The sequence below is a fragment of the Calidris pugnax genome, unplaced genomic scaffold (assembly GCF_001431845.1).
Source record: "Calidris pugnax isolate Ruff unplaced genomic scaffold, ASM143184v1 scaffold133, whole genome shotgun sequence".
NCBI classification, from domain to species: Eukaryota; Metazoa; Chordata; class Aves; order Charadriiformes; family Scolopacidae; genus Calidris; species Calidris pugnax.
Genome location: NW_015090977.1, coordinates 3,563,489 through 3,584,446, shown reverse-complemented (window position 1 = coordinate 3,584,446; position 20,958 = coordinate 3,563,489). Strand labels below are relative to the sequence as shown.

Genomic DNA, 20,958 nt, shown 5'->3' with positions numbered 1-20,958 from the left:
AGAGGTGTGAGATGGGGATGGCCGTGTGAGGGAGGGATGAAGGTGAAGGAGGGATGGTGGCAGGTCCAGCTGTGAAAATAAACAATTAAACTGCTTTTAAACCTGTGCCTGCCCTGTGAGAATCGCTCTCTCTGGAAAAGGCGGGAGTTAGCACGTGTGACACGGTGAAGGAGCTGCCAAAAGGCCTTCAGCCTTTCACAGAATTGCTGAGTTTCACCCAAAAGGCTGGGGTCCATGGTGATCTATCCCAAAAAAGTGTAAGAGCACCTCTGGCCCCTATCTGCCCCATGTACAAGACCCATCTGCACGGGCTGGTGTATGCTCTTTGGGTTTGTGTTTTGAGGAATGTCTTTTATTAATTAAATTGTTATTTTTATGCACAGCAGCTCTAACACGGGATACATCATGACTGAGCCATCGTTGCCAGTTGCTTGCTCCCATCTTAGCTGTCCCCAGAGGTCTGCACACCTGAATCAGGGTTTGCGGGGGGGGGGGGGGGGGGGGGAAACAACGAAAAAAAAGGTTAGGAAGTTTTGAGACAGATGGTGAAAACCAACTTGAGAAGACTGGTATTGTGTAGCCTAAGGAGGGGGACATAGTGAAAATAGCAAATGGAAGAGAATAAATGAAAGTCAGGTCTTCTACTGTGTGGTGATGATGCTAGATCCAGAGCTGTTGTGGTGAAGTGAACAGCACTGCACTTAACTTCGTTAAACGGGGGGATTTCTGTAGATAAAACACAAATGATTTCTGGAATCTGCTGTGAGCAATTAACCTTAGCAGACCTTTAGGAAAGAATGAATTGTTTAATAAGGATAAAGGCACAAGTTATATCATATAACTTGCAATATAATTAAAATATGGTCCCTAGAGTTTACTATGTAAGTTGAGATATACTAGAGGAAAAACTTCTGCTGAAATGTGGTCCTTATTTGCTCAGTTAAAACAGCACGCAAGTTGTTTGGTTTTTTTCTTGACCCATCAAAAATAATGAAAAGAGTCCAAGTGACTAACGTACAGAGGCTTAGACATAATGAGTTAATAAATTCAAATTAGACTCAGCGGAAAGCAAAATTTCAAACAACTCTGTTTCCCATTGTAAGCAAGGACCTCATTTCTTATCCTTAAAGTCCATATACACACGTTCATCCCTAAAATGCAGTTGCTGCCCTGCAACGTTATCGCTTTGTTCTAAAGACATGAGTTTGACAAAAAATGGCTTGTTCACAATTTCTTCTGTTCCAAGGGAGGTCGCTGCCCAAGGGTGGTCATTCCAGCATCTCGCGTGTGAGGGGATGTAACTACTGTCTGACAAGGGAAGTGCCGACATTGTGAGTTTCTGTAGCGGTGATAATCCAGCAGCAAAGTGCTTGGAAAAGCAGTTGCTGTTAATGTAAAAAATATTAGGAGATAAATATAAACAATATATATATTCAGAGCAGCGGTGTGTGCATAATTTGGGCTGCTGGCGTTACCGCAGGAGCTCGTCTCCCCGCGCATCGTCCCTCTGGTTCTCTGGCTCTTGGCCTCTCTCCATCTTGGCTCCCTCCCCAGCAGCTCTGGGTTTGGGGGTTTGTCAAACGCCGGCGGGGCGTTATGGGTTTCACACCGCAGGCAGACAGTGAGGAATTCACTTTGGATTTGGCACTCCCTCTCCTGTGCTTGGTCTGAGATGGCGGTGGATCGCTCCCAGCCCCGGCGGGGCAGAGCTCAGCCCCCTTCCTCCATCTTCTGCTGCCAGGCTCAGCGACTCTTCCAGCACCCGAGGGCCCATGGTGTCCATCTGGGTTAGGAAAAGCTTTGACTAGACCTCGTCTTATTTAGGGCCTGACCTATAAACGTGTGAGATAAGGTGATTTATTTTCCTGCAGCTTTTGTGCACCTGTTATTTTTTTGGTTGCCCCTTCAGTCTTGGGTCAGCTCCTTTCCCGTTGTCCCTCTCCCCTTGTTCCCGGGGGCACAGCATAGAGATTTTTAATTTAGTTTATATGCTAGCTAGAGTTCAAACAACTCATTTCTTAATGAATGGTTTGCTCAATTCTTTTTAATTAATGCCTTTCAATTTCCCTTTTTTATTTTTTTTGGCTGGCAGGCTTCCTTCTTGTCGCTGGAGTCATTTTGCAACAGGTCTCTCTCTGAATTCCTTTTGTTTCGCAGCACAATGACGGCCGGGCTGGCGTTGGCTGCGGCATGAATGCTGCCCTTGTGTTTTCTCCTCCTGCTTTCCTTGGGAAAAAAAAAACAAAACAACAACCTTCCTTTCGTACTGACTCGCTCTTCCGCCTGCTAATGCCCGGTGATAACGTGCCTGCAGGGAAACGGGGAACGGGACAGAAGGAGCCGGTGGCCAACCTCAAAATAAAGCCATAATGGTGGCTGTGGTGAATGTTCACAGTAAGCAAAGATTGTTTTTAGCTACTAGAGGACTTTTTCTGTTGGTAGAGCAGGGATATTTGTTGGTTCTTCAACTACAGCCGGGCGGGTGTTGATGCTGCTTTTGATGGAAACCAGAGACGCGCAAGGGAAAGACGATCCAGCCCCGATTGCCTTTGGTCGGATCCGTCTCATTCCCGGTAGCGCCGTCGGCTCGCGGGTCGGCCGGCTATATTTAGGGGTGTGATTCCAATGTCATCCTAGATCCCTGAAACGGATGAGGACATCCCATTTCTCAAGTGTGAAGCCTCTTCTTCCAAAAGATGAGGCCTTGGGGGAAATCTGTCAGCAGCCGCTCAGTAGCCAGGTGGAAAAAAAACAAACTTAATGTGCTTTTTATATCATTTGTCCAAATTGCACCTCCCGGAAAGCCTCAGGGTGAACTTCGGGAATGGAACAGGCCCTCGGCGAGGTCCCTCTGCCCAGGAGGCACCAGCTGGGCTTTGCGTGGTTGCAGCCTGCGGCGTTTTGATTCATTTTTTCCAAAATTGTGATAAAATCCCCGGAGTGCCCACCTGTCTGAGACGAGCGCGTCAGCCCTGAGCCTCACGCCAGCCGTGCCGGGTGAGCGCTTCCCGGAACAGCCCGGATCTGAGGGGAAAAAAAAACGGGGAAAAGCCCTTATTTTCCTGCTGAAATCCGGTGGGGGGTGAAGAGGGAGCGCCCCGCGGTGCCGCCATGCGGCCGCCAGGCGGCGCCATAACCGCCCTCCGCGCCACTCCCCCCCCCTCCTCCTCCTCCTCTCCCGCCCCCGCCCTGACGTGACGTCGTCGCGGAGCGCCACGTCCGGCGGGGTTCAGGAGGGCGGGGCGGGAGGGGCGCGCCCGCCCCCGCCAGCCAATGGGATAAGGGCGCGCGTGCGCGGCGGGCCGGCGCCGGGCGCGCGTCGCGGGGCTGAGGCGGAGGGAGGGGGTAAGATGGCGGCGCCCGTCCTGCTGCGAGTGTCGGTGCCGCGCTGGGAGCGGGTGGCCCGCTCCGTCGTCTGCGCGGCCGGCATCCTGCTCTCCCTCTACGCCTGCCACCTGGAGCGGGAGAAAGGCCGCGATCTCCACTACCAGGCCCTGTGCGACCTCAGCGAGCGGGTCCGCTGCTCCGCCGCCATCACCTCCAGGTGAGGCGGGGATGGGACCTGCCGCCGCCTCAGGCCGCCGCGGGGAGAAGGGGCTGGGGGCGTGAGGGGCGGCGGGGCCAGACCTTGGAGGGCTGTCTCGGGTGCATCGGGGGCTGAGGCGGGGGTTGCTGGGGGTCCGGCCCGGCTCGCTGAGGGGGCTCGGCCCGGGGAGGGCTCGCCGGAGGAGTAAAGGGAGCAGGGCCTGTGTTGGGGGGCACAGGGCGGGCAGGCCGGGGGAGGGGAGAGGTTGGGGATCCCGTTTAAGCCTCCCTTTCATTGGAGGGCTGGTGTGGGAACGGCTTTTTTTGGGGTATCCCTACACCGGGAGGGTGAGGCACCCGCAATTTCTGTGTTGTAATGGGTGGCAATTAGCTGGAGTGACAGGCATTTTAGTGGCAAATGCGCTTTGGAGTGAAATGCTGTAGGTGTGACTCGTGGTTGGGGCCAACACAAACATGTACAATTGTGGATGATTGGGTTTGGGTTGTTTAATTGGAGTATCTGAATTGCTTTTTCATTATAATGTTACCTGGCAGCACAGAAGATCTGCCTTCATGATACAGAGGAAGTGCTTAATTTGAGAAAGATTTGTATGCCCTAACAGCAAAAGCCCAGTCCAAATCTTGATTTACTGTGCAGTTTCCTGTCAGTAATTACTTTAGCAGTTGCTTTCTAAAGGTCAGTGGTTGTTATTCCTGTTAGGAGAGTCCACATATAAATTTTAATATGCTGCTAGGTTGAGTTGTTGTCAAGTAACTAGTTGATTGAATTATAGTAATGAAAAGACTTAATCTGCTGTATAGTTACAAGTACTACCAATATAAATATGCTACTGGAAATACTCCACTGGAAGCATATTCTCAAGTATTTCAACTAAAGAAATAAGAGGACTTGTCTAGTAATCTCAAAACTGCTGTGTGCATATATACACGTGTGTATATATAGAGAGAGACAAATAAAGACATATGCACAGGCATCTGCAAGTAACGAGTTGGGACGGGGAGGGGTTTGGTTCTTCAGCAAATGTATGTATTAAATGCTTCCTTTCTTTATATATAAGCATTTTGTTGTTATCAAGTTAGTGCCTTCAGCTGAGTGAATACTTGAGATTACTTTTTTTCTTCTTAGTGTAACCTGTATGAAAAGCTGCCACAGTTTGTACAAAGCACTTGCTGTATTATCATGCCAAGCCAATGGGGGAGAACGCGCCCGTACTCTGCCCAGGTGGAAGCTGGTTAAGTTGTTTAGGCAAAACATAGAAGGAACTCTTAGTCTTAAAACCACTTATGTGGTGACAGAAGTGGGATTGTGTTGTGTTACAGAGATGAGTATCTACAGATGCCTGAAAGGAGGCTTTTGTGATTGAATGGGGGCTTTAACTCTGCTTTTCTGTCTGTCATCAGATAATCTTTAGTCTGTGAAGGTGCTTGTTCGTGCCTCTACCTGAGAAGTGTCACCAAATGAGAAGTTTCAATCTGAACGGGAAGAAGACTTAAATGTTTGACAGATAACTTAAACTTATAACTTAAAATTACCTGTAAACTACTGAGATAAAATCACATGAGTATTGTCAGTAATTAAATTTTACCGCAGATATAGAGGTGATAAGAGAATAACAGAGATTTAAGCACCTAAGTAGCCTTTGTACTAGTCTGCTCTCGTATAGAATTGGTCCTTCATTAGGTTTTTTTAATTGTTATTGTAAATGATGCTATTGAGGCAGGGAATTTGAAGTAATACTTTTAACGGATGTTTACTAAATGCTTTGAAGTAGTAAAATAATTCCAACTATGTCTTTAGCTATTTCTAATTATGGAATAATGCTTGGTAATAATAGGGCTCATTAGTAATGCTGCAGCTGAGTATGCCATGGGAAGACCTGTAAAAACTTTACTGCAGGGATTCTATGTAATAATAGGAACAGTTAGGGATAAAATCAACTAAAATCTCACCGGCAGTTGCTAGGAGAATCATGCCTAAAGACTGAAGTATGCAAATGTCAGGATAGATCCTGGTAATTAGAGCAGGTGGTAAAAGGAGTTTGTGGAAAAGGAGCGTGCAAGTTCTGTTCAGTCAAACCATATTTGGAGAAGAATGTGCTTTCAATGCTGTACAGGACACAGACAAAAAAGGAGTATTGCTTTAAAACTAAGACTAGAGGGCAAGTTATTAAACTTTGAAGTAAGAATAACATGGAAAGAAATTAATCTTACTTTCCATGTTGCCACATCTCTCTATCCATCAGTCATTCTCTCGCCCTTTCTCCAATGGAATATTCCTTGTTACTGTCACATGTCACCAAAGTTTCTCTGAAATTTGATTTCTAAAAGGAACTTTTAACTATTACTTATATTTCACCGAGATAGCAGAGTTTCAAACACTGCCTTCCAGCATTTTCACACGTAATGCAGATTTAACTTTCAGCTGTTTCTTTTATCATTAAGATATTACACTGACACTCACAAATTATATTAGCTGATTAGCAGAGTTAACTTTACAGAGTTAAAGGGGTGACAAACTTGTACTTTGTGCCTTTTGCTGGCTTCTAGAGTGTTCATTTGTTTGTGTCACTTTTTAATGAAGCTAAATCTACTAATGGAACTTGGAATGTAACCTATTTTCATGTTTCAAGTGTTGACTTTCACAGTGGACTGTACTTTGAAAAGCACATCATGGTGCTGGGATGAATTTTAACTGTATAGAGTAATTAGAATAAATCAGTGTTCTCTTCCCTGAGCTGACTTACTTTGGAACTAAGTTCTGGTCTTTGAGGAGGATTTTTTTTTTTTTCCATTAATAAGCTGTTGGTATTTCCAAGTCTTGCTTTTAAACCAAATCTGGTATTGGCACAACAATGAGAATAGAAATGTTGAAAAGATTACCAGTGTGCAGAGGGAGGAGCATGGAAAATCTTATATCAGACACTGACTCATCCAGAAGATTGTGTTGGAAAGATACCTTCCTAGTATCCCTTATTCAAAATGTTAATGGTCAGCATATTTCAAGCTTTTATCATGGGGAAAGTTCATGAAATGGTTTATGAAGAAAAACAACCAAGGAGGGTGTAATAAGGGAAGGTATTTAGGAGATACCTAAGGTTTTCATTTGGCAGCTGTAGACAGTTTAAGTGAATTGCTGTCTTTGAGAATAATTAAGTGTGAAGAATGGGTTTATATATAATATTTATATAATGAAACTGGCTAATATTTAAAATATTTTTTTTGCTGTTACAGTAGTTTCACAGAGGGAATAAACTAAGAGATGAGTTTCAAATAGCGTGGATAGTCGCATGGCTTGAAATAAAATGTGACATTTAAGTAGTAATGCAGGGACCCAGAGCTTTTTGCTTTGTTCTTTTTCGTGCCCTGAAAGACTTTCTGGTCTTCTAATATGTTTCAGCTTTCCACCTTGATTGATTTAAGGTTTCTGCAGAGCAGATTAGTGGATGGCTCTTTTTGAATGAAGGTTTGTAGCCTGGCATGTGTGTTAATGACAGCTGGCATGAATGACCAAAGGGCACATGTCACTGTATTTCTTTAGCAATATTTGTAGCTTTTGGCCAGCTGCGTAACTGAAGAGGTTTGGCAATAGTCAATATTGATCTAGGTTAACATCTTTAGCTGACTTACTGAAGAAGTTCTACACTCAAAATAGGATTTTAAGAACTTCTGTTCACTTGGATATAATTTGATAGATGGCTGAACTTTATGCTAATGTGCAAGATCTGGGATTGTTGTCTTGTATTTCAACCACCCTGAAATGCCTATTCTGAAAAGGTTTAATGTGTGTGTTTGCCTTATGTCTTCTCAGGGATGCACCAAAATAATCATCTGGTACTTCTTGAAAATGCACATCTGTAAAATTGTGTGTTGCAGACAGATGTGTGCGGACATGCAGTCGTTTTACTGGATTTGCCAAGTGTGGCCTCTGACAACTGTAGTATTATTGTATTGTTCTGGTCACCTTCATAAATCATTTTAAACAGCTAATTTAGACTTGTATTATGTTTGAATTGCTTAGTCTTGTGATGTGGTACTTCAGTGCTGTGTTGTGTGAGCGTAATTATGCTGGTTCCTCTGCAGAGTGGCCATGCAATTATTCTGTAAGATATTGCAGTTAAAACTTTGACCAGTGCTGGTTTTCCAGTGAAGCACACCTTGCTAGAACTGTTCTTCTGGTGCATCTTTATAGAGTGCAGACTGTAATGGAGATCAAGTTGATGAGAACAACCCTATGATCTAAGGAAATGGGACATGGAAGAAAACTTCTCTGACCTCCTCCCATTCAGTTCTGTTGTGGGGCAGTTCCTGTAAACTTGATGTCTGTCAAGTTTGCATGATTCCAGGTTAAGATCATTATATAGCAGTTATCTTTCATATTGATATCTTTCATATTAATGGTAAGTTCATGATGTCCCAGCGGTTTTTTTGTTGCTGTATCTGCAAACAAGCATTCAGATAGGTTTGAGGTTGAGCTGCAGTTGTTGGTGACTGATGGAAGGTGAGAAATGGCAGAAGTAGCTTTGTGCAGTTAGTGGGAAGAGCTTGTTGAATCCCTTCTTGTGAACCAGTGCACACAAATGAGGCCTGTGTGCTTTTTTTTTTTAAGTTTTACTAGTTCTGCAGTCTTTGCTCTTTTCTGGTCAATAGTATCTTTAACTTGAATCAAATTAATTTTTTTTGTTAGGCGTCTTTGATTCTGTATAGAAGCTTAATTAAACTGCTAAAGGGCAGTATGTGGAGGAACTGGTGGTCATTCAACAGGAATCAGATTTGTGGGTTTTAGGCTACTGAAATATTTAAATGTTGCCTCCTGAGACTCCGCTATAATCTGTCCTGTAATTTAAAGTTGATGGTGGTTGATTTCTGAGGATAGCAAATTGTTAGGTAGCAGGTGTAACGGTGCTTTTTCAGTTAGTCTGTAGCAAGGCTTCATTGCTTTTGCTGTCTGAGGGAAGGTTGAAGATCTCTAGTTCCTTGATTGGGGTTGGGCAAATCAGTGTAGACAGAATACATCTACTATGTCAAGTGCTCCAATTCAGCAGGGTTTGGAGTGCTGCAGGTTTGAGATGATGGTGAATCGGTGTAGCTGCAGCTAGATAAGTAAGAGACAAGTTTTACAGGCTAAGAATACCAAGCCAAAAAGCACAAACAACTTGAGGCCAAGATACGTTGTATTATTGTGCTTTTTTAGCCTGGTTTCTAGAGAAGATTTTGCCATGGTGTATTTATTTTAGACTTTTTCATTTTATATGGGAAAACTTAACAAAGGATACAAGTTACAAAGTTTTATTGAAACAGATTCAGGGCCAAAGGGGAGTGGAGAGAGACTCAGAGCAATACCTCTGCTGAAGAGAAAAACCCTGCCCTGTGAGCTGAGCTTATCTGTGGCGTGTGGTCTGCCAGCCAGACGGGCAGCGGGAGCGCAAACAGGAGTCAGAGCCACAGACAGAGAGTGGACTTGGTTGGGGAGGCAGGGTGCAGAGGGTGTGAGCTGAGGAGGAGCTGCAGGTTATTCCCTGTGCTGGGGAAGGAAGGTGTTTCAGGGATGTTTGTAGAAAAACAGCTTCGTTAGAACTACAGCAAATTGTTCCCAAAGCGGCAGAAGCTGATAGTTCGAGTGGTTTTTGTCTCACCTGTTTAACAAAAATTGATGGCTTAATACTTGAGCAGTAGCTGAGCTACATGACTTTTTTTTTTTTCCAACCTTACAGTGTATACACATAGAATTGTCTAGGTTGGAAGGGACCTTTAAGATTATCTAGTCCAACCATCAACCTAAATCTGATAAAAAGCCATCACTAAACCGTGTCACTAAGCACTATGTCAGCCTGTCTTTTAAATACCTTCAGGGATAGTGCCTCAACCACATGTGTATTTTTGCTTTTCACAAATACATCATTTCTAGCTTGACTGGAATTTGCAATAGGGCTGAGAATTATTTTGCCTGATGCAGAGTAAATTTAATAATGTGCCTATGGTTCAAATTCAAGCTTCGTTTGTGATAGCTTAATAGAAGAGATTATGTAGAAGGAATACAGTGCTGTTTGCTTGTGGCTTGAATATCCAGTGCTTCTGTAAAGACTGCTATGAAATAATTAACCACTGTCTGCTTGAGACTTTGCTGATACAGACACTGAGATTTTTTTTTGGATTGTTTCTGAGGTAGAGCTGGAGGATATAGAGAACAGAATCCCATTTGCTTATGGTAAAAACTGCTAATAGATTTAAACATGAAATTAAGTGTATCAAAATTTTTGAGCACTTTTGGCAAGCTTACAAATGGGGAATTTTTAATCTCCTTTCTTTTGGCTTCTAATTGAAGGCTTTTAATTTATTAAAACTGTTATATTGGTGTAAGTGATCTTGCAACCATGAACTCGGTTTAATCCAAAATCCTCTAGTGAAGCTGTAAAGAAGCTGCAACCGAATTGTCTTAATGTTGGGGAGTATTAACATGCTCCAGATCCTTTGCCCTTTATATGAGCTTTTTACTGAAGGCACTGTGTGAGTGCAGGCCAGCTTTACTCCCCTCCTGAGAACTTTCATTCTGTGCTGTAACTTAACTCAAAAGTCAGATGACGCTTAAGGAAACGTGTGTGTCACTTATCAACTGTAGGCTTTCTTTAGAAAATATTTATTGTTTCCTCAGGGTTACAAAGTAGTAAACGGTGCTTGCTGTTGATAACAAAATAATGTTTACGGGATGAACAATAATACTGAAATGAGGGGCTTTAAGCAATCTGCTACTACTCAGAAAACAAAACTTGAGTTCTTCCCTTACAGCTTTTTATATATATACAATAGGTATTATATATTAAAAAAAAAAAATCATTTTTATTGTTATTGTTTACCCTTTTCATTGCAGCAAACTTTAAAATGGAGAGAGAAATGTGTTGGAAAACCTGCTGCTGCACAAATGCAGAATGTTCTCAGATTTTGAGTCATACGTGCCAATCAATAATCGGATCTCCTGAAGGATGTGATAGTGTTTTCAGCCAGACATTTAGGAGACCAGGATGCAAACTGGGAAGTGTGTGTGCTTTGTTCAAGGCATTTGCTACTCACTGATGTTAGTACTACTACTACTAGCTACTTGCTAGTACTGAAACTAGGGGGAGTTGACCTGATCTAGTATCATATACAGTAGTTAGTTCTTTTCTGGACGTGGGAACTAAGGATTGCCAAGTGAAATTGAGGTGATGTAATCCTGGCATTCGTCTCTGAAGGGTGTTGGGAGGTCAAAAGTATACGTTCAGAGAGCACCCGGGTACCTTCAGGAAGGCTTCAAGATTGGCTACTGAGTGTGTTGATGCAGGTGAAACCCCAGTTCAGAAGTTCCCTAAGCTGATTCTTAATTTAATGGTAATTGAGGTCAAGGAAAGATCTTGGGGAATAATCTCTTTGTAAAAGCCCTTTAAAACATCATCTGTAGGTGACTCTCAGAATTGGGGTGCTCAGCTAGAAAAAATATATAGCATTTCTTACAGAGAGTAGATGGGATAATAGTCTGACTCCTGGCTAAATACATACTTTTTTGTTTGTTTGACTTGCTGTGTTTGGCAGACTTAGAATTCTGTTGCTTTTTGAGCTAATACTGATAAGTCTTACAGTTTCGAGCTTGTTAAATGTGGAGGTTGTTTACTTGTCCTTTAAAATGACTGAGATACTGGGGTACTGCAGGAGGTTGCCTTTCTGCCACTGGAACTGTCTCTGCTAAATTATGGTAAAATGTTTAAAGTTTCAGTGTACTCCCATTATACACTGTTCTGGAACATAGAGGATGTTCGTAATTGTGCAAAGGAGGTAGTGATTTAACAGTATAAGATTTTATTGGAGATATGTCGCTTGTGGATCAAAATGACCTCAGTTCTTCTTGACGTTCTTTTAACGAGTGTCAAGCACATGCAAATAATGCTTTAAATTTCTAAAAATGCAATACTTCTGAGCTTTGTTAAATACCACAACACCAAAGGGACACAAGTTTAGAGAGTGGATAATTATTTTCAAGACTTCATTTTGATAAAAGGAAATGTACATCGGACTAAAAGTTACTGTCGTATTAAAAGTTAGATGTTGGAAAACTCCATGAACAGTTCTAAACGCTTTGTTATGGATTTCTTCAATTACTATTCTGAAAACTTTTTTGAAGAACATTCAAAGTTATGCCTGCAGATGAGAAGTGAAGCAGGGTGTTGTCTTCAACAGAGAGAGGAATTGGAGTTACTTGAAACACACAGGAATGTATCTCAAGGATTTATTTTAAAACTTCCTTGAAGTTAGTTCAGATTGCCTTTTTTATTTTTTTTGAATAGGAGTGAAACTGGGGTGTGGCAAAAGCCGGTTTTCCCCATGTGTTTGTCACGGAGCTCTGAATCACTCAGGGTGACTTCAGTGTGAGTTGCAAAACAGAAGCTTGACTGCTTCAGGGATGAGGAGCTGAAAGTCAGTACCAGGAAAGAGTTGGTGATGTTGGACTATGTTTTTATCTTGCTGTGCAAACAACTCTCTAATTAGCGCAGTTCATTTGACTTAACCGTTCTGTATCCAAAAAAAAATTGATCCGAGTTAACAGTAGTTCTTGTAAATTATATTCTTTCTTATAAAGACAAGTTCCACGAAGAACTCCTGAGTAGTTTGTAGTCCTTTTTTCCTGCTGTTTTATTTGTTGGTGTTTATCCTATTGTTAGGACTGCAATCTTCTTGCTATTTGTTTTTCAGGCTTTCAAAGTTATCATAACTCAGGTGTGAGAACTCAGTCATCTTCCTTCCTCCAATTGCCTGCAACAGTACTTGGTTCATTGTGTATTTTAGTGGGTTTTGGGACCTTCTTGATAGAACTAGGAGGAAATTGATGGAAGGATTCTTGATAGAAATTAGATGGAAATAGAAATATACAAATTCTAAATGTTTTGTTTTTCAGTTTGTTGCAGAAAACAGTTCCTCACACTTCAAACCTTATAAGGCTGGAAAAAGTACTTCGTCTTAAACCGCAGGCTGCTTTGCTCTTTTGATGTGTGTGGAATAGGATGCGAGATTAGAACTGTACTCCATGGACTGAAATTTAATACTTGATGTCCTTAAAGCTGCTACAAGGCCAACAAGATACTTAATGAACTATTGCTTGTGGAAAAAGCTCTCGCTGTGCTTTGACCTTCTTGCAGCTACGAACAGCTCGCTTGGGAACACTGACTGTCAGGAAGGGCTTAAGCTCGTTATCTTTCCATTAGCAACATTTTATTCACTTGCAGATTAACTGTAGGGTCAGATTCTGTAGTCTGAAGTTTCTGATGCTTTAAGCTTGAGTTCGCTCTCAAACACGACAGGATCTCATGAGCATCAGAAGAAGTGAGAGCTTCAGCTGGGGCAGGGAGAGGTAGGAGTTGGGCACCCTGCAGTCCCTTTGAGCTGGGCTGATGGTGAACCACAGCTGTAGGCACACTTTGAGTAACATTGTTTGATCTCCTGGTAAGAAAAGCTCGAGTGTGTTCAAATAGTTTGTCACCCTACAAAGAATTCTCCCTTGGGAGACTAGAACAATAAGTTGCACTTGTGGATAGTAAGCTGAAAAATCTATAAATGTGGTAACACAGAAAAATGAAAATAGTGTTAAATGCAAAATTACTATACCTTTAATATATTTGTCTGGCTCTTTAATACTACATTTGATAGCTGGACAACCTCTTGCATATCTGAGATTAGAAAGTATTTTGGAGATGGCATTGAATTGTACTTATTGTGGTACCTTATTGTGTGAGGAAACTGGTTGTAACGTGGTGGTAGCTTTCACTGGTCTCAGATGTTTGGTGACGTGTATCAGCAACGTTCCTGTAGCATGTGGAGGGTGAACCTGTGCTGTGTCTTGGTTTAGCAGAACCAGTGCCTCTAGTACAGCAAGTTGTTTGGAAGCTGTGCTTCTCTTGGCATAAATGAAGCACACCAGTGTTTTCTGCTCTAACAGCAGTGGGGAAGTGCACTTTTTTCAGGTAGTTATGTGACAGTCAACCTGATAATGTGAACCCAGCCTTACATTTATGTAATGCTTGACTTGATGCTCCAAGGACATGCTGGCGGAGTCCTAACCTTCTCTTGAAAGTGATTTCAGTTGCATTGTTGAACTACTGTTAACTTCTCATCATACTTTCAAGTGACACTAATAAATGGGGTCCTCACTTTGCTTTTATAAATAATGGCATGATATGCCTTAGGGCATCAAATTAATGGTTTTTAGCACAAATATGTTTGCTAATTTAATCTTTTATCCCCCTTACTGCAGCAGCAGTTTTGTAGGGCTTGTGCCGCTTTCTACTGTATCACTAAAAAATTGGAAGTCACTTTGTGGCAAAGGTGCTAGTTCAAGATACTTAATGAACTATTGCTGTTAGAGCAGAAAACACTGACGTGCTTCATTTATGCAAACAGAAGTGCAGCTTCCAAATAACTTGCTGTACTAGAGCTAGTTCAAGATGTCACGCTGTGCGAGGGCTCTAACAAATGAAGTCTGTGAATATTGTTATGGTGCCATCTACCAGCTCGTCTGCTTGACAGATTTGGGTTCCTCCTAAGGTGTTAGACTGATTGGGAGCAACTGAAGTGCAAACATGTGTTGGGATTTGCTTCCTCGGATGCCAGGGAGGTAAGTGCTGGCAGAGCCAGTGACTAGTTACCAAGTGGTACCATTTTCCCTCAGCTGTAAAGTGAGTGTGTGTCCACCTTACCATGGTGGAGAGAACTGCTACCATGGAGAGAACTGCTGAAGCTATTAGTGGAGCAAGGAAGTGTTGATTTGACAAAAGAGGTTTGAACTACCACTCTAGGAAGCAGACATGGAGTTTGGTGAAGTTGCAACTGTGTGAACTTAATAGTTTCTGGTGTGTTTAATACCTTTGATCAGTGATGTGTGGGATGAAGTTGTACCTAGTGCACCTCCTGGTGCAAGTTGCTTGCTTTTCCAAGATAACCCTGAACTTCTTACAGGAGTGCAGTGCTTATGTCAGAACGTATGTATCTTCTTTTTTCTTTCCCAACAGCGATGAATTGAAAATATTGATGTAAAGCAGCAGGTGCCCAAATACAAGTTAATTAGTTTCACTATTTTACAGATGGGGTCGAGGATTCGGTCTGTTGGGTTCCATCTTTGGAAAGGACAGTGCACTAAATCAGTCAAACAGTGTTTTTGGACTCGTGTTTTATATACTACAAATGCTACTTGGTAAGTAGTAATTCAGTTTAAAGTCTAAAGTATGTAACAGGTCTGTGGTGATGAGAGTAGTGCATTATACATTGTGCAATGTGCAAGAGACCAGATAAATGCATGTGATTTTTATCTTTTTTTTTTCTTTTAGCACCAGTCTAGTGATACATCTATCCAAAGGGCTTAAAAACCCAACTGATAACCAGAGCAATTGCGTTTTCTCCTGCTATACTATTATTAATATAAGTGTCAAGGCAGTTGCTGCACTGGTGTTTTCCCTTAAATATATTTAGCATTGGATTGCGCAATAGAAATGAGAGGAAATAAAAATGGAATTTACAAGTTTTGCAGGAGTAATAGAGATAGCAGAAAAAAAGTGCATGAAGTGTAATGTATGCATATTTCTTTGTAACTATATGGTCTGCTATAAAGCTATTAATATCGATAGACTTAACTTGACCAACTTGTAACTTTCCCGTAACTCAGGAATACGGAGGATGGTAAATACAACCTATACTTCTTATGAAAGGACTGTCATACAGAACCTAGAAGCTCCCCTCCAAATAACGATTTGTCAGCCATCTTGAACTCATGGTATTTTAAACAGACTTTTCTGTGATGATAAACTTGCTGAGTAGCCTTCAGTTTGAATTAGAGTGCTCAGGCTATTTGCTCTGCGTGGAAGGCGGGGGAACGGGAGCAGCGGTAGTAACTCTCTCTCTCTTGTTGCAGGTATGACAGCAAGTGCAGTAGCAGCTCTAATCCTCATGACATCCTCCATAGTGTCTGTAGTAGGGTCCTTGTACTTGGCGTACATTCTGTACTTCGTGCTGAAGGAATTTTGCATTGTCTGCGTCATCACATATTTGCTGAACTTCATTCTCTTTATCATCAACTACAAACGACTAGTTTATTTGAACGAGGCCTGGAAACGGCAACTCCAACCCAAACAGGAATAACGCCTGTTTGAACTCTTGACTGACAGTCTGAAGACCCAACTTCCATTAAGTTTATTTTGCAGTAATTTTTTATTCTCCATATCAGACACTTTCCCTGAGAATCATAACTGAATTTTTAATTATAAATTTGAAGGGGCCCTAGATAATTTTTTTTTGTGTGTGTGCTAATCTTCAATTTAAATGTGGTTATGAAAGAAAGCTCTAATACAATCAAAGACAAGCTTTAACTTTACTTTGAAGGAGTTTTAGCCACAGCAAAACCTAGACTCTCTCTCTTCCCCCTCCACTTGTGAAGTGGGTAACACCTGCTATAAAATATCCTGTATATAAATTCAGGTATAACAAGATGTGATCATGACATTAAATATTCTAGACTAGTATTACCATATTTAATGTTGCCATGTTTACAGTATGTGTATTTCTTTTTTTTTTTTAGCTGATGGACTTAGATTTGACTAGGACTTATACTGTAAATAAAATTAGAAATATTGGTTTCATCCCTGGAGAACTCAGAGTACAATGAGTTTGTAAGCCTAGGAGCTGTCAGAGTGTGCAGCCAGGAGTCGACTGACGCGATGGACGAAGTGATCTCTTTAGAGAACACCGTGTTGCTGCACTAACTGCTAGTGCTTTCACCACAATGATGGTTGGGGTTTGTTCCATTTTTGGGGTGTGTTGTTGTTGGGTTTTTTTTTTTTGTCTCCAGTAATGAAAATGGAATTAAAGCTGAAACCTGAAGTATGTTAATTAAACCACAACTTCATTAATTTCTGTACAGAATGAAAATAGCTCTATGTGGTCAATAGAAAGCTGCCAGAGGGATGATAATGCAGATTGGGGGTTGGTGTGTTAAAGAGTGTTCTTTGAAAGGACTTAATTTCCATGCAGAGCTGTTTCATTTTTAAACTGCGGTCAGACAGCCAGTGTTACTAATGTTTGATGTTATATGAATGCTGCAGTATAAAATTGCATTTTGCAGTGGAAACCACCGACTGAGTGGGATAACCAAGTAGTGCACTGAAGAAGCAGTTATTTAATTGATCTTCGTCAGGATCTTTGGTTTGTGCTATATTGGGAAATGAACTTTAGGCCTGACGCACATAAGATCCCTTGGAAGGGAAACCTGTTTAGTGGGATAAGTAAGTAAATGTGCTCCCGAAAATGAAATGTGATATAGTGCTATCATTGCTCTCTCTAATAACTAATTGGAGGAAAAAAAAAATTAAACTGCAGATTTAAACAGAGGAACAAAATTGTAAATGTTGTTTCTGCGCTCAGTATTCTAAGGCTGAATGTTAAAAGTGCCTTCTGTCTTAAAATCTTGAACCAAATACTCTATGTTGAACTTGGCAGGCAGAAGTGTCCTTGCTTTAAAAATGAACGAACAAACAAACTTCCCAGCAAACTTGCTGGGGATAGATGAGTATTAAGAGATCTATTTTAGTTTTTAGACTGAGAAGTGGTAGCAATATTGTTTCAGTTAAATCAATGCGATAGAAGGTTGATGATGTGATTCAGAAAAGTAAAATACTTGTGTTTCAGACTCTGTGACACCAAAATGTGTAGGTTCAGCTACTTTCTGTAATTGGTGCTGTGCTGCTTTTTGCCCTTGTCAGCTTCTAAATATGAAGAATTCCAATTGCATACCCATTTATTTAAAGAATTAGTTTAACTTAATTTTAGGATATTTTTTTTTCTAAACATGAATGTCAGAGAGACACTTCCGTTGTATGGCTAAGTGGATTATAAACACTAAATTGCTGAGGATAAACTTGACTGTGAAACATGCAGTGTTCCGTAGAGAAACTAGATTTTTTAGATTGAATTCACAAAATAGTATTTAAATTACTACTGAAGTAATTTTCTGGTTTGTATCAAGGATGTAGGTGGAAACTGCTTTTATGTATAGAGTTCTGTGGTATGAGTAACATCTGTTGCATGTAACGCTAAATTACTTGTCCCTCTTGTCTAACAGTTTTAGACAACAATTCATTAAATGCGTTTTGTATTGACCAGAGTATAGTTAAAGCTTGTCTTGATGTTTAGTTCTGTCTCTCAAATGCCTTGAACTTTGATACGAGGGGAGTGAATGATGTTAAACTGGTCCCTCAGGGCTTCACTTTGTTCTCTGACGAGCCTTGAGGCAATATCACTGTTTAATATGTTGTATAGATTTATTTTGATGCATTCCTGTGATCTACACTAAGGCGTCTTTTCATCCAAGGAAGAGGTGAACACGTGCTGCCTGAAATGGTTAGTCGCAGTGCTAATATCTCAGAACAAGCAGCAATGGAGACAAGTATAATCAATGATTACTTGGTCCAATCTCTGGGTGTAGTACATCAAGAGAGGAAAAAAAAAAAGCCCCATCAGCTGAAAGTATAGGTGTTGACTAACTTCACTGTGTCTTGTGCTTGTCTGTGTGGGCATAGTCTGTTAATTCAGTTTGTTTAGTAAAATTGTTTAGGGCCAGATTTTCAGCCGTGGTGTCTGCAGTCCTTGTTTGTGTGCACATAGGGATCAAATGGAAATTGAGTTTGGTCTCTGGGAGAATTTGCAGCTACACTTTGTGCACGATCTCGCAAATCTGATCCTTAATTGTGAACTCTCTTGTCTTGTGTGCTTTTCTTGCAGTTACTTTTTACTGGAAGTGATTTGCTAGAAATGGCCCTAACTCTTCTACTTTTTCTCTTGTGCTTCAGAAATGCAGTTGGCCTGAATAAAGGGCAAAATAATATTAGCAGTAGAAATTTGGACCTTTTTGCTTCCAGTTCTTTGACTCCTTTCCTTGTTGCTCTTAATGATAGAAACAGCATATTTCTTCCAGTAAAATGGCTCAGGTTACAATTAGTGATGTGATGGAAATCTAATGAGTGCTCCATGCAGCTGCCCCCCCTGCCTGACCCCAACCAAAACAAATGTCATGGCAAATATGGGCTCGTTATTAATTTGAGCCTTACAAATCTGAAGGCAAATTCTGAGAAATCTAGAGGATATGAGATTATGGCTAAAAACGCTAATCAATAATACCTGCTCCGGACGGAGGGGCAGTGCCATCACACAGATTCTGGTTGTGGTCTCAACACTTATGGAGGGGAAAAAAAATCATAATCTACAAAGAGTGATTCTGAATTTGGGCTTTTTCCCTTCTCCTGTCTGTCAGAAGTTCTGCAGGGAGGGGCTGATTGGAAAAGCAAAAGAACCTCATCCCAAAACCCGCTTAGGAATTAAACATTCCTGAAATCCTCTTACTGTAAGGTACTTGCTACTCTTAAGGCCGACGAAGATTTCAAGTCCTGTTTAGGAAATGATTGTTCTTGGAAGTTTCTTACTGTAAAGTGTTTGCAACGCTAAGGCCAATGAAACATTCCCTGCCACCTTTGATCTCTGAAGCGACAGCAAATCTCTCTTCTGAGGAGGTTTCTGCCTACCCTAGGATGCATTTGTCTTCTGCTGTAGAGTCTCTCGACTGTTCCTAACGACTGGTGAGGTGCTTCAGGCAGCACTCGATGCTCCTAATTTCTATGGGCTAAAGTCAAAGAGAGATCTGAAATAGCTTTGGTTCTGCCAACGTTGTTTAAAGGTGATCTAGACAAAACTGGTCCAGAAAAGATGAAGTATTCTGTTACCATAAAACTGTATTAAGCATGGCCTAAATATTAGGTGTTTGTTCTGTATAATATGTTCCATCGACTATTTATTACTAGTGCTTTAAACTCCAAATTAAACATCCATTTAAATGGAGTCATTGGGCAGATGTTCCTTTTATCAATATAGGTTGAGAGATTCTCTATTGGAGGTTTAGGATACAATTTTGCTAACAGGTAAAACAATGTAAATATGTACGAATTCTATTTGTTGCACATAACTTTTTTGGTATAAAAAAAATAAATGTAGAAATTACCTGTGGACGTCTTGCTGCAATCATTCTTACGCTGCATTCGTGCAGTCGAAACATAAGAGCTTGAATGAACCCAATCAGAGGCCTTTTTGGACTCAGCCTGAGCCTTAGAAACTGTTTTTAAAGTCAGTACTGTAATTCTGTTTCTAGAAATGTACTAAGTTGTGATTATTTCTTTTTATTTTTTCAAAGACATTGTGTGTTAGCAGTAGAAGGGTTAAAGCACCTGGGTCCCCAGAGATACCAGTTGATAGAATTTCTGCAGCTTCATTGTGCCTCGCTGAATGTTGTGTGTGCACACGGGCGTGTAAAGGTTGAGCAGCATTGACTTGAGGCTTTAACTGTTTACAGTTCTTTAAGCAACATGCACAAAAAAAAAACCCAACCCTGTTAAGCATGTTATTTGTATGGCTTCCTGCTTTCCTTGGATCTGTAGGGCTGCTGTGACTGCTCTCTGAGATCACAAAGTACCTGGAAACTGCTGTACCTTTTCCTGGGTTTGGGGGGGAGGGAGAGGGAGCTTTGGGGAAGGGCTGGATGAGGTGAGTTGGCTTTAAAATTGCACTGAGCTGTTCAGAACAAGCAGGAGCTACGACTGAAAACGTGTGCGTCCCGTACGTGTGGATAATTCATCTTTGCATCCCTCTTGTTGTTGGACTGAACAAAAGCAATGGCTTTCTCTTCTGCGGCCACACGCCCTGTGTGTTCTCCCAGGGATCCGAGCCCTGGTTTGTAACGCGTTAACAATGTCTTTATCTGTATTTTGACGTGGTGGCTGTTGGTATGTCACGTCTGTTGAAATGGGGAAGAAAAAAGGTTTTAAAAAAGTTTCTGTCTAGAGATGGAGAAGTTGAAATTGCTTTCAAACACTAGCAGTGGGCTTAAATACAGTAGTCACTCTTATACCATGGTACTCTTGAGCAAGCGTCTTTTTACTATGGATAAACGTTTATATTCTGGGTTTTTAGTGATATAGAAAAATCTGTAGACCTAACATGGTATAACCATACAGAATGTTGATTGTATGTTTCTTTTTTTCCCCTTAAAAACGCAAGAAAAATTGAGGTCTGCAGTGAATGTGTATGTCCTTACTCTGCATGAGGCAGCGTGGAAGGTGGGGTTGGTTTCTAATGTACCACATCTAAAGGAAAGAGAATTTGGCCACCACACAACGTAAGAGCAAATGTTTTCTTTATATTGGCAGACATTTTGGTAATTTTCTGGTGGTACTAGCAGAAAAGCCAGTTGCAGGAAAAAATAGTCAGAGCAAGAGTTTCACACGGTATCTGTGAATTGGAATAATGAAACCACATAATTGTGCCAGCTTCCAAAATTTACCAGGCAGCCTCCAATCTTGTGGT

The 20,958-nt window shown here is 41.3% G+C and overlaps 1 protein-coding gene across 1 annotated transcript; it reads left to right on the top strand.

Annotated features, from left to right (window-relative positions):
• The first annotated feature begins 3,321 nt into the window (after positions 1–3,321).
• Positions 3,322–19,607, top strand: VKORC1L1 (vitamin K epoxide reductase complex subunit 1 like 1). The gene is made up of 3 exons (XM_014953113.1): positions 3,322–3,544; positions 14,646–14,755; positions 15,470–19,607. The coding sequence occupies exons 1-3, from the start codon at positions 3,351–3,353 to the stop codon at positions 15,694–15,696; spliced, it is 531 nt and encodes a 176-aa protein (XP_014808599.1). The 5' UTR covers positions 3,322–3,350; the 3' UTR covers positions 15,697–19,607.
• Positions 19,608–20,958: the final 1,351 nt, after the last annotated feature.

What these genes read in the sequence shown, in the direction of transcription:
- VKORC1L1 (XM_014953113.1), top strand. Translation starts at nt 3,351, where the DNA reads ATGGCGGCGCCCGTCCTGCTGCGAGTGTCGGTGCCGCGCTGGGAGCGG. An exon ending in TCCGCCGCCATCACCTCCAG is followed by an intron (nt 3,545 to 14,645) that starts GTGAGGCGGGGA and finishes ACTATTTTACAG; the next exon opens with ATGGGGTCGAGGATTCGGTC. An exon ending in TATACTACAAATGCTACTTG is followed by an intron (nt 14,756 to 15,469) that starts GTAAGTAGTAAT and finishes CTCTTGTTGCAG; the next exon opens with GTATGACAGCAAGTGCAGTA.